The following is a 12,107-nucleotide window of genomic DNA, read 5'->3' as shown; positions in this document are numbered from 1 at the left end:
AATGCCTATCAGCTTTTGAGAAGAACTCAGAGTAAAAGACTGTGATCAGAAGATGTAATACTCAGCCAAGTTAATTTTGGGGGGAGTGGGGGGAGTGGATAAGAACAAGAGAAAGGCATTCTGAGTCAGCAGACCAACTGCATACCCTTTCTGAAAATATTACTCACAAAAGTACCTCACATGAGCCCTAACCAGTTTGGCTCAGTGAACAGAGCATCGGCCTGCAGACTCAAGGGTCCCAGGTTCTATTCCAATCAAGGGCATGTACCTTGGTTGTGGGCACATACCCAGTAGAGAGTGTGCAGAAGGCAGCTGATCGATGTTTCTCTCTCATCAATGTTTCCAACTCTCTATCCCTCTCCCTTCCTCTCTATGAAAAATCAATTAAAATATATATATATTTTTAAAAAGTACCTAACATGAAAGAAAGTAAGTCAAAATAAAGAACTCAAAGTGGAGTGAACTGGTTAAAGATGGTGAGAAGACATCCTATATAATAAAGGCTAATATGCAAATTATCCGCTCGAGAGTTTGACCAACCAGGAGTCCAACCACTTGCTATGATATGTGCTGACCACCAGGGGGTGGTGTGAAACAAAGGACAGGGTAGGGGGTGGCACAGGATGAAGGAAGGCCCCAGCTGGCAGCCGGCAGCTGGCAGCAGAGAGAAGGAAGGCCCTGATCGCCCCTGATTGCTGACCAGGCCTAAGGGCCCTACCCGTGCACAAATTTCATGCACTGGGCTTCTAGTAAACCTATAAAATGTAAGAGTTGATTCGTAAATTAATATTATAAAACATAATGCATATATCTAAGATAACTCTTGAAAGAGAATGTATGAGTTATAAAGTCCTTTATTCATTTAATTATAAAATATTAGATTTTTCTAACAAAACTGGAAGTTGAAAGCTGGCAGAGAAGAGGATGCATGAAATTCCTCCTCACCTACCAAAATAATTAATAGCTTATATAATTTTCATGAAATGCATACAAGACTATGGGTAAAAATATTTTTTCTAAAAATGTGAAGATAATAAATAGTGGAATAAACATTTGTTGCATAACTTTCTATGGGAAAATGATTTTTAAAAATTTAACAATAGTGTAAAATAAATTTTTAAGATTAATAAGCATTAAAACAGAAATAATTTTTATGTGTAGTGCTTTCCTCCTTAATTTCTAAATAAACTATATATGTATATATTTTATCCTGTGATTTGGAAACACCCTTTTTAAATTTCCAAAAACTTGAATTTTATTTTATTTTGGTTAACCATTTGGTTTTCACAATTAAATATCTCACATTCAGGGAAAAAATCCTTTTGGCATATTTTTGTTTTATTTTTTACATTTATTGAGACATCTGAGTATCCCACAGACATTGAATAAGAGATATATCATTTGTCAATGCCCTGCAGCCAAAGATCACCAAAAATATATGTGTTCTGTAATCAATTGGGTTTTTGACTCATTGCAATGAGTGAGGATGCACCCTGGAAGAATGAAACATCTCAGAAAAGGATGTTAGAAAGAGCACACTGTAGCTCTGGGGCCTGTATTAGGAAAAGATTCTTGTGAGTGGGCTTTGTTCTGGATTGGGTGACATCAGAAAGTAGAGATGATTCTATGTAGATATCTTAATAATTCTTTTCTAGAAGGTGAGAATACAAGAACAAGGCAAAAGTTATTATGGGTAAAGAAGTAGCAGCCACTAATATTGGCCAGGACAAAGGGTTGTGTAACCATTTTTGTGGTTTGGACCATGTTCATGCTTCTATCTGTATGCTTCTACGTGGGTTATGGAGTGGTCTTACTCTTCCCTTGATCTAGCATCATCCCAGGGTAGTGTTATCTGAGGTTGGTGTTCTATGGAATTGTTTATGTTCAGCAGGAGAGCACCATGACCTCATACCTTCAGATGTTTTGGGCTGCTTTTCCCTTTCTCATCTTTTATAAAAAACATTTTCATATATGAATGCACACACACATACATAATAAAAAGTTAATGCATTTTATTTAACTAGGAACATTTATTCTTGTTTAATTAATTTACTATATATAACAGATAGTGACATAGTATATTTAAAACTTTAAGGAAGTAATTCATTCTTATTGTGGAAACAAACAACAAAAAGCAAATATACAAAAATGAAAATCATCTATATCATAACTGTTTTCAATTAAATTCAACATGCATTAACAATTGGAATCAGAAACGAATTGCCTGCTTTCACTGGTTAATAAATTAGTTAGTTGACCTTATTTTGAACATTGAATAAACAAAGCTTTCTGTGTTGTTTGACTTAAATTAGTTTTTTGACCTGCAGCTCAAATTCTCATTGTCCACAGAGCACTTGAAGAGATCTTTCACTTCTACCATATAACTAAAGTGAGAACTAAAACTATTCTTAGCTACTTGAATGTGAAAGAGAGATGGATGGGAAAAGATCAGAATGAGAAGGGAAACACTGAATGCTTCTCTTAATATATACATAGTGCCTGGTACAATATATATAGTCATTCAGATGTTCATAGAAGGCCTGAAGGCAGGGTTTCTGTTCATCACTACCTTTTTTAAATTTTGTTTTTAAAGACAAATTCTAAAAATGACTATAAAATATTTATTATGCTCTCCCCACACTCTTTATTTGAGCCCAAAAAATGTTGTCTTCACCCACTTCCAGCCTACCTGGTTTTCCTGCCCTATTTCTAGCCAGTGCTCCCAGGTTCCTCTGGTGTTCTGTGTTCCATCCCCTGCCTCTTCCTGTACTTATTTGCTTCCACTTCCTAAACATGAAGCACCTTCTTTTTTCTTCATGAAGCTTGGGATGCACTTAGCCCATTGCCAGCCCCAGTCTTGACCTCCTGACCACTTCTGCAAAACATCTCCTTACATGACTTCTCTCCTAAGAGGCTGTTCCTAACCCTTCAGCCCTAAGGTATGATGAGGACACAGTGTGAGCCCTCCAAGTCAGGGACTATGTCTGATTATCTTTGTGATTGTGCAATCTCTAGGATAGGTCAGGAATAAAATAGAGCACCATAGATATATGTTGACTTGTGGATGAAAATGAAGGAATATAGCTGTATAATCATAGAATCTACTCCATGCCAATGTTAAGGGGTGGTACTGGATTTATAATGACTCATTCTACTGTACCATTGAACTGGTACCCAGATCTCAGGAGTCTCAGTTCAGCATTCCTTTGCATGCCTTACTGTCCCCTTCATCTGTACTCTGCAAACAACTCCCACCAGCAACCCCTGAAAGCCACATTTGCTTTCTCAACAGTGTAAAATCAGCACAAAGATACACACAGGGTTAGAGCACACTGCCTTCTTGTAACACCCACAACAGAGATGTGGTTACAGGACAGATACAGAAACAAAAGACATAATAGTAAGGGACCTATCATGACAGGTCAGGAAAGCCTCATGAGGGGTGGGGAACAAACACTCATTCCATGTGACAGCAACAAACTTTGTGAGCACATGGTTCATTTCTCCCCCAAAACCTACAAGAGGTCTCTCCTAACCTCTGTCCTCATGCTAGCAGAAAATTTTTGCACATTTTTTCAGACATCTGTTTTCAGGTTTCTAGAATCCCAACTTCCCTCTCTGTCTCCAGGTACTGGCCTGGAGTCCACCTGTCACCTAGATATTAGCAAGTGGCTCTGTCTTCTGGGCAAAGTACTGTGTCCTTGTCCAGGATCTGACCTGAGTCTCAATATATATATAATGTGTTAAGCACAAACAGTCTTTATTTTATTTTCTCAAATTTACTGGGGCAACATTGGTTAATAAGATTATATAGGTTTCAAGTGTATGAGTCTATAAAACATCATCCATATATTGCATTGCCTGCTCACCACCCAAAGTCAAGTGTCCTTTCATTACCATATATTTCACCCCCTTCACCAAATTTAACTGCTGCCCCTCCCTCTCTGGTAACCACTATGCTGTTGTCTGAGTCTATGAGGTTTTATTTGTTTGTTTTTCCCAAACAGGATTATTTAATTCTTCATTTCTTGGCAGGCTGGACTCCCATACCAGATTAAAACTAACCAGCTCACAAACATTACAAAACTGGACACCTCACTAAACCCTAGTTTCCCCTCAGTAAGTGTGGATAGTAAGAGTGCCTGTTTCATAGGTTATTATTAAAGGGAAGTTATACATCATAGCTGGCACAAAGTCAGTATTTTATTCACTTCCAGCTTGGGGGTACCACGTACATGAAATATACACAGGATGATTCTTGCTGGGGGGCAGGTGTGATAGAGAATATGGCATACAAGACAAGAATTTAGTCAGTCAACCCTTCTGGGGACAGACGATGAAAAATAACCAACAGTGGTAGACAGACACACATGCACACAAGCGTGACAATACAATATAATAAGGGCAATAGCAGAGGAAGCCTCAAGGTGGTGCTATTCTAACGCTGCCTTGGGCTGTGAAAGAGGCTTCACATGGGACGAGTGCTCCAACTGACACTGAAGATAAAACAGTTGAAAGCTGGATGGGATATGTGTTCCAGGAGAGTTGGCATCAGGGTTAGATGAGCACAGGCTTAGCCCAAGTCGCAGGATCACATAGTGATTGAAAACTTAAGTTCTGGAATCAGAGAGGCCCTGAATTCCAGCCTCAGCACTGTGCCATAATAACTGGGTCATCATGCACCAGTTTCTAAACCTCTGTAAGTCTCAGCCATAAAATGGAGATAATATAATAGTACCTGCCTCAAACGGTGATTTTCAGAACTAATTGAGACAATGCACAAAAAGCTCTTAGCACAGCACTTCACACACAGTAAATTATTGTAATAGCAAATGTTTATTGAGCACCTTCTCAATAAATCTTCTATATTATTATTTCTAGGAAATGAGATGTGCCTGGCTAATGAGACTTAGGTGTTACCGTTAGCAGGAAAAAGCTCTGGAAGAGTTTAGGAGGGGGGTGGGCTGTTCATATCTGATTATTAGAAAACCACCCCAGGATAGTGGAAGGTGGGCTGTAAGGGAGGAACCTACAGGAATGATAACCATTAAGAAGGCTACAGAGGCAAAGCACAAAAATGATGCATTTGGGCAGCAGTAAACAGGAAGGAAAGAAAGGAAACCAATCCTAGAGGTCCTTGGGAAGAACAATCAAGAGGACAGGGCAACTGATTCATCATGGTGGTATAGGGTGGGGAGAGAAGGTCAGAAAATAACTCCCAGATTTCTGAGAAGTAGGAGGAGCAAGTTTGGATGGAAAAATAATGAGATCAGCTCTGATCATGCTGAGGGTACTCCCAGGGGGAGGTCAATTGGTCTGGGGGCCTAAAGCTCATCAGACATGCTTAGAGGAACTACAACAACCCAGAATTCATATGCAGTGAAAACGTAAGCCATGAATGGGTATATGTTACTGAGGGAAAACCAGCAGAGTCAGAGACTCCCCGGAAACACCAGTGTATAAGGGATGGTGAGCGAAAGATTATCACAGTGGAGAAAAAACAGGAGTGGGAGAGCCAGGAGCAAGTGCTGTCATGGCATCTTCAAGAAGATGATGCAAAATGCAACAGCAAGACCAAGTGAGATACAGACAGAAAAGTGGCCGGTGGTTGGGCAATGAGGAAGGGGTGAGTTTCAGGGACCGGGAAGTGAGATTTCCATGAATTAAGGAAAAAATAAGAGGTAGAGAGAAATGTAATCTTCTTTTGAGAAAGTTGGCTTTGAAGGAATAAAACATTACATGGCTATAGTTAGAGAGGATGTGGAGTCAGGGGAGCGTCATTTTAGTTCAGTAGGTAGAGGTATGAGAAGAATGAGCTGATGAAAAAGGAGAGTATGTTTATATTCTGGAATTTCTCTTAGGCCTCATCTCATTTCACCTACTTATTGTCACTTCGTTTTCAGTGGCACATCATTCGTCAACTCCTAGGTCTTAATTCAGAAGCCTCAGCTTTTCTGACCCATTTGATGCCTGCCCCTATCCCTAGTCCCACAAACAATGTCAGTACCAGATGTTTTCACTACATCCCATTCCTGTCCCTTCATGTCCCTTTCAGACTCCCCGTGTGGACCAGAGCAGGGCACAGACAGTCCTCTGGAGACCGCTTGATCCCTGAGCTCCTGATGTTTATCTTCTCAGAAGCCACCAGGTGTCTGAAGTTGAGCAACACCCCTCAGGCACATACTTTGTACAGGCCTACCTGAGCATTTTCTGTGGCTGACAGAGGGGAACACACCTCACATGCCTGCTCATTCACAAATGCTCCAGCCTGATGCTCTTCTGGCCACCCAGACAAAGGTAGATTCTTCCAGATTGCCCACCTCCTTGTAGGTCCACAGAAGAAACTGGATAAGCCACCAGAATCCCCCTGCCACAACTGGAGAAGAGAAAAGCTAGGCTGCACACCTGGTGGGCAAGTGTGACACAGTGCCCAAAGCATTTCATCTCTGGGAACACATCTAGCCAGACACAACAGCCTTGACGCTCATCTCCAGTACTCAGACCCCACTTAGGGCTGAGGCTCTAACGGTGGGCTACAGAAAGATGTGACTATCAGGGAACAATGTGGGGTGTGAATAAGAGAGTTTTCTTTTTCCTCTTCCAGACAATAATAATTACCAGGTCATATGACACCACACCATGAGTCAAACTGCCCAAGTCACAGCCATGCCTGAGGGAATGGGCACAGCAAATGCATTTTCCCTAATGGGGTGGTCTCATGAACTGGGCAAAGGAAAAGGGGTTGGGGACAAGTGCTGTCTTTACTGCTCATGCTTCCCCTTAGTCATCACCTCCCCTGAATTGAGACACTGTCACCTGGAAGTTCCTCATTCACAGATCTGCCCCTTCCCTCACTGTCCCCAGGATCTAGGACAGCTGTAGAACCTGCTACAAGGTATTTTCACACAGGACAGCAGAGTCACACACTATATCCTGTTTAAGCAGTGGTTCCCACAGCCCACACATTTCTGTAGAACAGGAATATATTCTCCAAGTCCCAAACCAAGAGTACACACACACACACACACGCACACAGTCATCATCTTGCAGTGAATTTCAATGTCTCCCCAGGAAATAAGTTCAAGAAATGTTGAGACCCACAGATTCCAATCAATTATCAGCCAGAAGCACAGACATTACATACTAGTATTTATTTGTGTATCTCTACTGGACCCCGCCATGGCTGTCCCTCCACCCAGAGGCTTCATATGCACTTTGAAACCTGTACCTACCTCTCATTTTAGGAATCCACCTACATTTAAGTGGGAATTTCAAGTTCTAAACCAGTGCTGTCCAATAGAAATGTATGTGAATATGTTCTATACCTGCACAGTACAATATGGTAACCACTGGCCACATATGGCTACTAAGCACTTGGTATGTGGCTGCTGTAACTGAGGAACTACATTTTACATTTTATTTTATTTTAATTAATTTAAACAGTCGCATATGGCTAGTGACTAACACACTGCACGTTGCAGCTCTAAATAATTCCAACCAAGCAAATGTTAGTACCAGAGTAAAAAATTAAGCCTTTGCAGGCTCTCCGGGGAGGGTGCTGGGAGAGAGGCACTGTCTTTATTGCTTCCCTGTAACCATGGCCTCCCCTTAATGAAGACACTCAGCCACACTGTCACCTGAAGATCCCTAGGCTGGGCAAAGACACACTGACTATTGACTGAAGATGCATTGAGTGGGGCCACTGACTTCTCCAAGGGGAACCATGGCAAGATAGTCCGAAATAGCTGAAGACAAGCTTGAGAGTGAGGTAGGGACAAGACAGGACATAAAGGGGTCCTCATGGGGTGTGGAATATGGACATAAATTAGAAGGCAGGGTAGAAGATGGGGCTGGAGAGAGACGATCCCTCCCTGTAGGTTTAGTACTCTTCTCCCCTTTCCCCATCACTGTACATTTTAATAAAAGGACCATTAAGTATCTCCTAGACTAGAGCAAACCTCTCATTCTGCAAACCTCCTAGCGGCAGCTTGCCCTAATGGAGGTCCAGAAAAGTAACTGAGATGTCCGGCGTCATATAGAATCAGGACCAGGACCGTGTCTCCCCCACCTCCCCCCACCCGCCACCCCCTGCAAGCACCATTCTCCCGCCCCAGCCAGCTGCACTAAAGGAAGACAGAGCCGTGCAAGGAGACCTGCAGGTAGACAATGAGCAGGCAGAGAGAGGCCCAGAAGAGACACCAGCGGAGAGAGAAGAAGCTGTAGCCCGAGCCCTCCTGGAGCATGGGCTTAGAGGCACCAGAGGTGTAGGTCGCCTCCTCTTCCAGCAGCTTCTGGCTGGGCTTCCAGTGCACGATGCCCTCCTGGCAGGCCTCGCAGAACTCACTGCGGTGCGGCCCGCTGTCCGGGCGGCTGGCCACGTGGATGCGGTACTGGCCACCGTCCTCGTCGTAGCACTGCTCGCGCAGGCTGGTGATGAGGTTGTCCACCAGGCTCTCGATGTTCTCCTCCAGCATGCTGGACTCCTCCTGCCGCGCCATGCCGCACTCATAGCAGAGCTGCTTGAAGACGCGCATGTGCACTGAACCCATCCGCTGGGCACGGTCCAGGTGCATGTGGAAGAGGATGACCACGTGGGGCGACTGCCAGGTGTGCCAGCACCAGGAGCAGTGGAACCTGTGGGGGTGGGAGAGAGGGATGAAGATGGGTCTCTCTCCTGGCGGCAGCTTGCCCTGGACAACTCCGGAAAGGAAGGGCCTGTGTGCCTGGGCCTGTAGGTAGAAGCAGAGTGTTTACAGCCCCCTGGGTTCCTCAGCGCTTCAGGCAGGCTCCCCAGGAGACTGGAGCAGCACAGTTCCTCAAGAGTCTGGCTTCCAGCTGTGCTCTCCAGCCTGCCTCCTGCATGCTCTCTGGTGGACTCAGCTTCCCCTAAGCTTGATGCACTCAGGACATGCACCTGGATGCTGCACAATGGTTATACTCCCCTAATCTGGGCCTTATTTCTCATTTGTGAAATTCAGGGTGACCGTGTCCAATAAGGAGGGTCAGACCTCCCGTGACTCTGATAGGGAGATGACCAGCACGTCTCACTCACGCAGCCTACCTGCTCCAGGGAGAAGAGGAGACTCCTCTAACCTTGTCAAGCACAGAACACCAAGAATCCACCGGATGGACGGGTGGAGGGGTGATAGGCCAGCAGGAAGAGCACTGCAGAGTTTGGTCCCTGCTCCTTTACAAAGAACACTCTCTGTCTCTTGACAAATCACCCCTAGGTCCCACTCCGCTCTACAGTAGAGAGTGGGAAAGTGGATCCTGCTCTGTCTCCTCCCCACATACATGCATACATGAACACTCACCATGTTGTCTACCCTGAGCTCCCTGGAGTCCCAGCCTCAGGAAACACTAAGAGAAGTGGCCTGGGCCTTATCTAGCCGAGCCCAACTCCATCAACCCCTGCCCAATGCACTCATCACCTCCAGGAAAGTTCCTTCTACCCCTGGGACGAATCTCTACCAGGCCCCTGTCCCAAAGGCTTTACAGGCAGGCAAGGATCTATTGGGCTGAATCTTCCCTCATTATTGGCCCTCTCTGGGCCCCCTATATGTTGGCCCTGAAGGACCTCTGATGAGGGACTCAATTCAATCCAACAGATACCACCAAGCACCACATAGACCAGGCTGTGAAGTAGAGGTGATGCCAAACCTGCCCCTGACCCCTTCAGCCCATGGACCACAAAGCACAGATCAGTACCTATCACCGCCCAAGCGGGATTGGCAGGGAGAGCAGCCCAAGTGGTCCTGAGCCAAAGGGCCCTTACCTCCATGCTGGCCAGAGCTATGGGACATCAGGACTCATGTGTCCCAAGGCTTAGAGGTAGAGTGAGCCCATGCACAGAATAGGACAGAGCAGCAGTTCTCCAGCCCTGCCTGAGGCCAGCTGGGAGACACAGGCCACTAGCTTGGAATAGGACCAGCTGATCCCTGAGGCAAGGAGCTCAGCCCTTAAACTCCTGGGTCATTGTGCCCAAGTTTCAAGTCTTTTGCACCCCTTCTACCAGCCAGCTCAGAAGCTTCATGTTCTCAGCCTCCTTCCACACTTTCTTAAATCAAGCTAATCCAGAGTTGTTTCCTCTCCCTCAAGCCAGACCTCAGATCGAATCCCAAAATACCAGACCTAGCAGAAGGGGACCTTCAGGATCATCAGCCTTTCATTTTTCTGAAATGAAACAGAAGCACTGAGAGAAAGAAAAACACAGTCAGGACCCAGCACATAACAGGTGTCCAATAAATGTTTCTTAAATTGATTTGAATTGAAATGAACCAGTCAACCTCTGCCTCTGTCAAAGACAGGTTCACTCTGACATTTACAGGTCTTGAAGCAAGAATACAAATGCAAGCTCCCAACTCACAGTCTGCCTCCTGTTCCCACCCTTCGCATCATGCTGCTTCTGAGGGGCTTCATATATAAACATGTCTGAACATCCAGCCAGTGTGTCCAATTCCTAGAACACAGCCACCTGTTAGCCTCCTATCTTTGAATCGATGGACCCAAGGAAGAAGCTTGCTAAGACCCCTGAGATGAGCTTCAGGCGGCTTGGGCAGGGAATTCTGTGGTCCCAATCTCAAATCATGGTATAGAAGAGGGCGAGGCATGTGGGCTTCAGATGGACACGTCTCCTTGGCCTATGGGAGAAACAGGTCTCCTATAAACTATGCAATGCTAGGCCCTACAAACCTAAGGGAAGTCCTACCCAAAGCTAAGTCTTTTTGTGACAGACCCATAAATAATAGAGTTGGAAGGCACTTAATTGGTCATTAAGCCAACCCCTGCTTTTGCAAATGTGAACACTGCGACCCAGACAGGGAAAGTGACCTGCCCAAGTGTACAGTTTATAGAACATAGCAAGTGGCCAATGAATGTTTTTGTATTCAAATCAAATTGGATTGAGCTGACTGGACATACCTAGGACTAGAGCACAGACTCCCCATCCCTAAGCTAAGGCTTTCCCTGGTGACCTCATGGCCTCCTCCCCTCAGTTCCCACCACTCTTTAAGAGATTATGAAGCTGAAGCCGGTTTGGCTCAGTGGATAAGAGCGTCGGCCTGCGGACTGAAAGGTCCCAGGTTCGATTCCGATCAAGGGCATGTACATGGGTTGCGGGCACATCCCAAGTGGGAGATGTGCAGGAGGCAGCTGATCGATGTTTCTCTCTCATTGATGTTTCTAACTCTCTATCCCTCTCCCTTCCTTTCTGTAGGAAATCAATAAAATATATTTTTTTAAAAAAAGAGATTATGAAAATAAGAAAACACTTAAAATGTCAGAGATTGCAGGGGCATTAAAGATATTACAGCTCTTCAATTACCATGGAAAACAGAACTCAAAGACAGAACACAGCAGGGCCACCTGGGAGTCAGTGGTACTGCTGGGATTAGAACCAAGACCTCTTTCACCTACCCAGCATTCCTTCTCTGCCCCTTCCTTGGCCTGACACCAGGATGAGGCTCCACACATCTCTCTCTGCCTCTGCCTGGAAGGTGCCCAGGGCTGTGCTCCAGGAATGCTTCCCTCCTTTCTGGCCTCTCACCTGCCTGAGGCATGCTGCTCCAGGTACTGCTTCCAGCCAGGGGCCAGCTCATTGGGCTTGAGGTTGGGGTCTATGATGAGCTCCCAGCTGTCTGCCGGCTTCGCTACCTCCATCTTCTCATAGAAGACTTTCTTCCACTCACAAGTGGTCAGGCTGGTAGACATGACCCTGTGGGCAGGTAGGGAGTTTGAGCTCCACCTGAGTGAGAACACAGAAGGAGCCCAGGTAGGTACAGAGAAGTTCAGTCTCTGTGATCTGAAAATCTGCATCACCGGGACCAGGAGGAAACAGTACCCAGCAACCTCCTTTGTCACCCTGGAGCCTGTTGCTATGGCAGCTGGGTGGGGCACCAAAAGCCAGGGCTGGGGAGAAGAGAAGTCTCAAGGGAGAGGTCCAGAGCCCTGAGCTGAGCTTGGGAAGAAGAGCTGGGTGTTGACACTAACTAACTGAAGCAAGCAGGGTGAGAGGCTCAGTCCAGACCAAACTCACCTTGGCCTCCAGGGCCCTCCAAGAGGCAGACAATTCAGTGGCCCTCCTTCATCATCCTTCCAGGAATTCTCCA

General features: G+C 45.5%; 1 protein-coding gene across 1 annotated transcript; it reads right to left on the bottom strand.

Moving 5' to 3' along the window:
• Nucleotides 1-8,123: 8,123 nt before the first annotated feature.
• Nucleotides 8,124-11,709, bottom strand: RTP2 (receptor transporter protein 2). Its single transcript, XM_036348548.1, has 2 exons — nucleotides 11,546-11,709; nucleotides 8,124-8,634 (listed from the first exon to the last, which is right to left on the bottom strand). The coding sequence occupies exons 1-2, from the start codon at nucleotides 11,707-11,709 to the stop codon at nucleotides 8,124-8,126; spliced, it is 675 nt and encodes a 224-aa protein (XP_036204441.1).
• Between the last annotated feature and the right edge of the window lie 398 nt (nucleotides 11,710-12,107).

This window comes from Myotis myotis, unplaced genomic scaffold, assembly GCF_014108235.1.
Source record: "Myotis myotis isolate mMyoMyo1 unplaced genomic scaffold, mMyoMyo1.p scaffold_m19_p_2, whole genome shotgun sequence".
NCBI lineage: Eukaryota > Metazoa > Chordata > Mammalia > Chiroptera > Vespertilionidae > Myotis > Myotis myotis.
The sequence above is the reverse complement of the archived record's forward strand: the minus strand, read 5'-3'. Positions and strand labels throughout refer to the sequence as shown.

What these genes read in the sequence shown, in the direction of transcription:
- RTP2 (XM_036348548.1), bottom strand. Translation starts at nt 11,709, where the DNA reads ATGTCTACCAGCCTGACCACTTGTGAGTGGAAGAAAGTCTTCTATGAG. An exon ending in GAGCAGCATGCCTCAGGCAG is followed by an intron (nt 8,635 to 11,545) that starts GTGAGAGGCCAG and finishes CCACCCCCACAG; the next exon opens with GTTCCACTGCTCCTGGTGCT.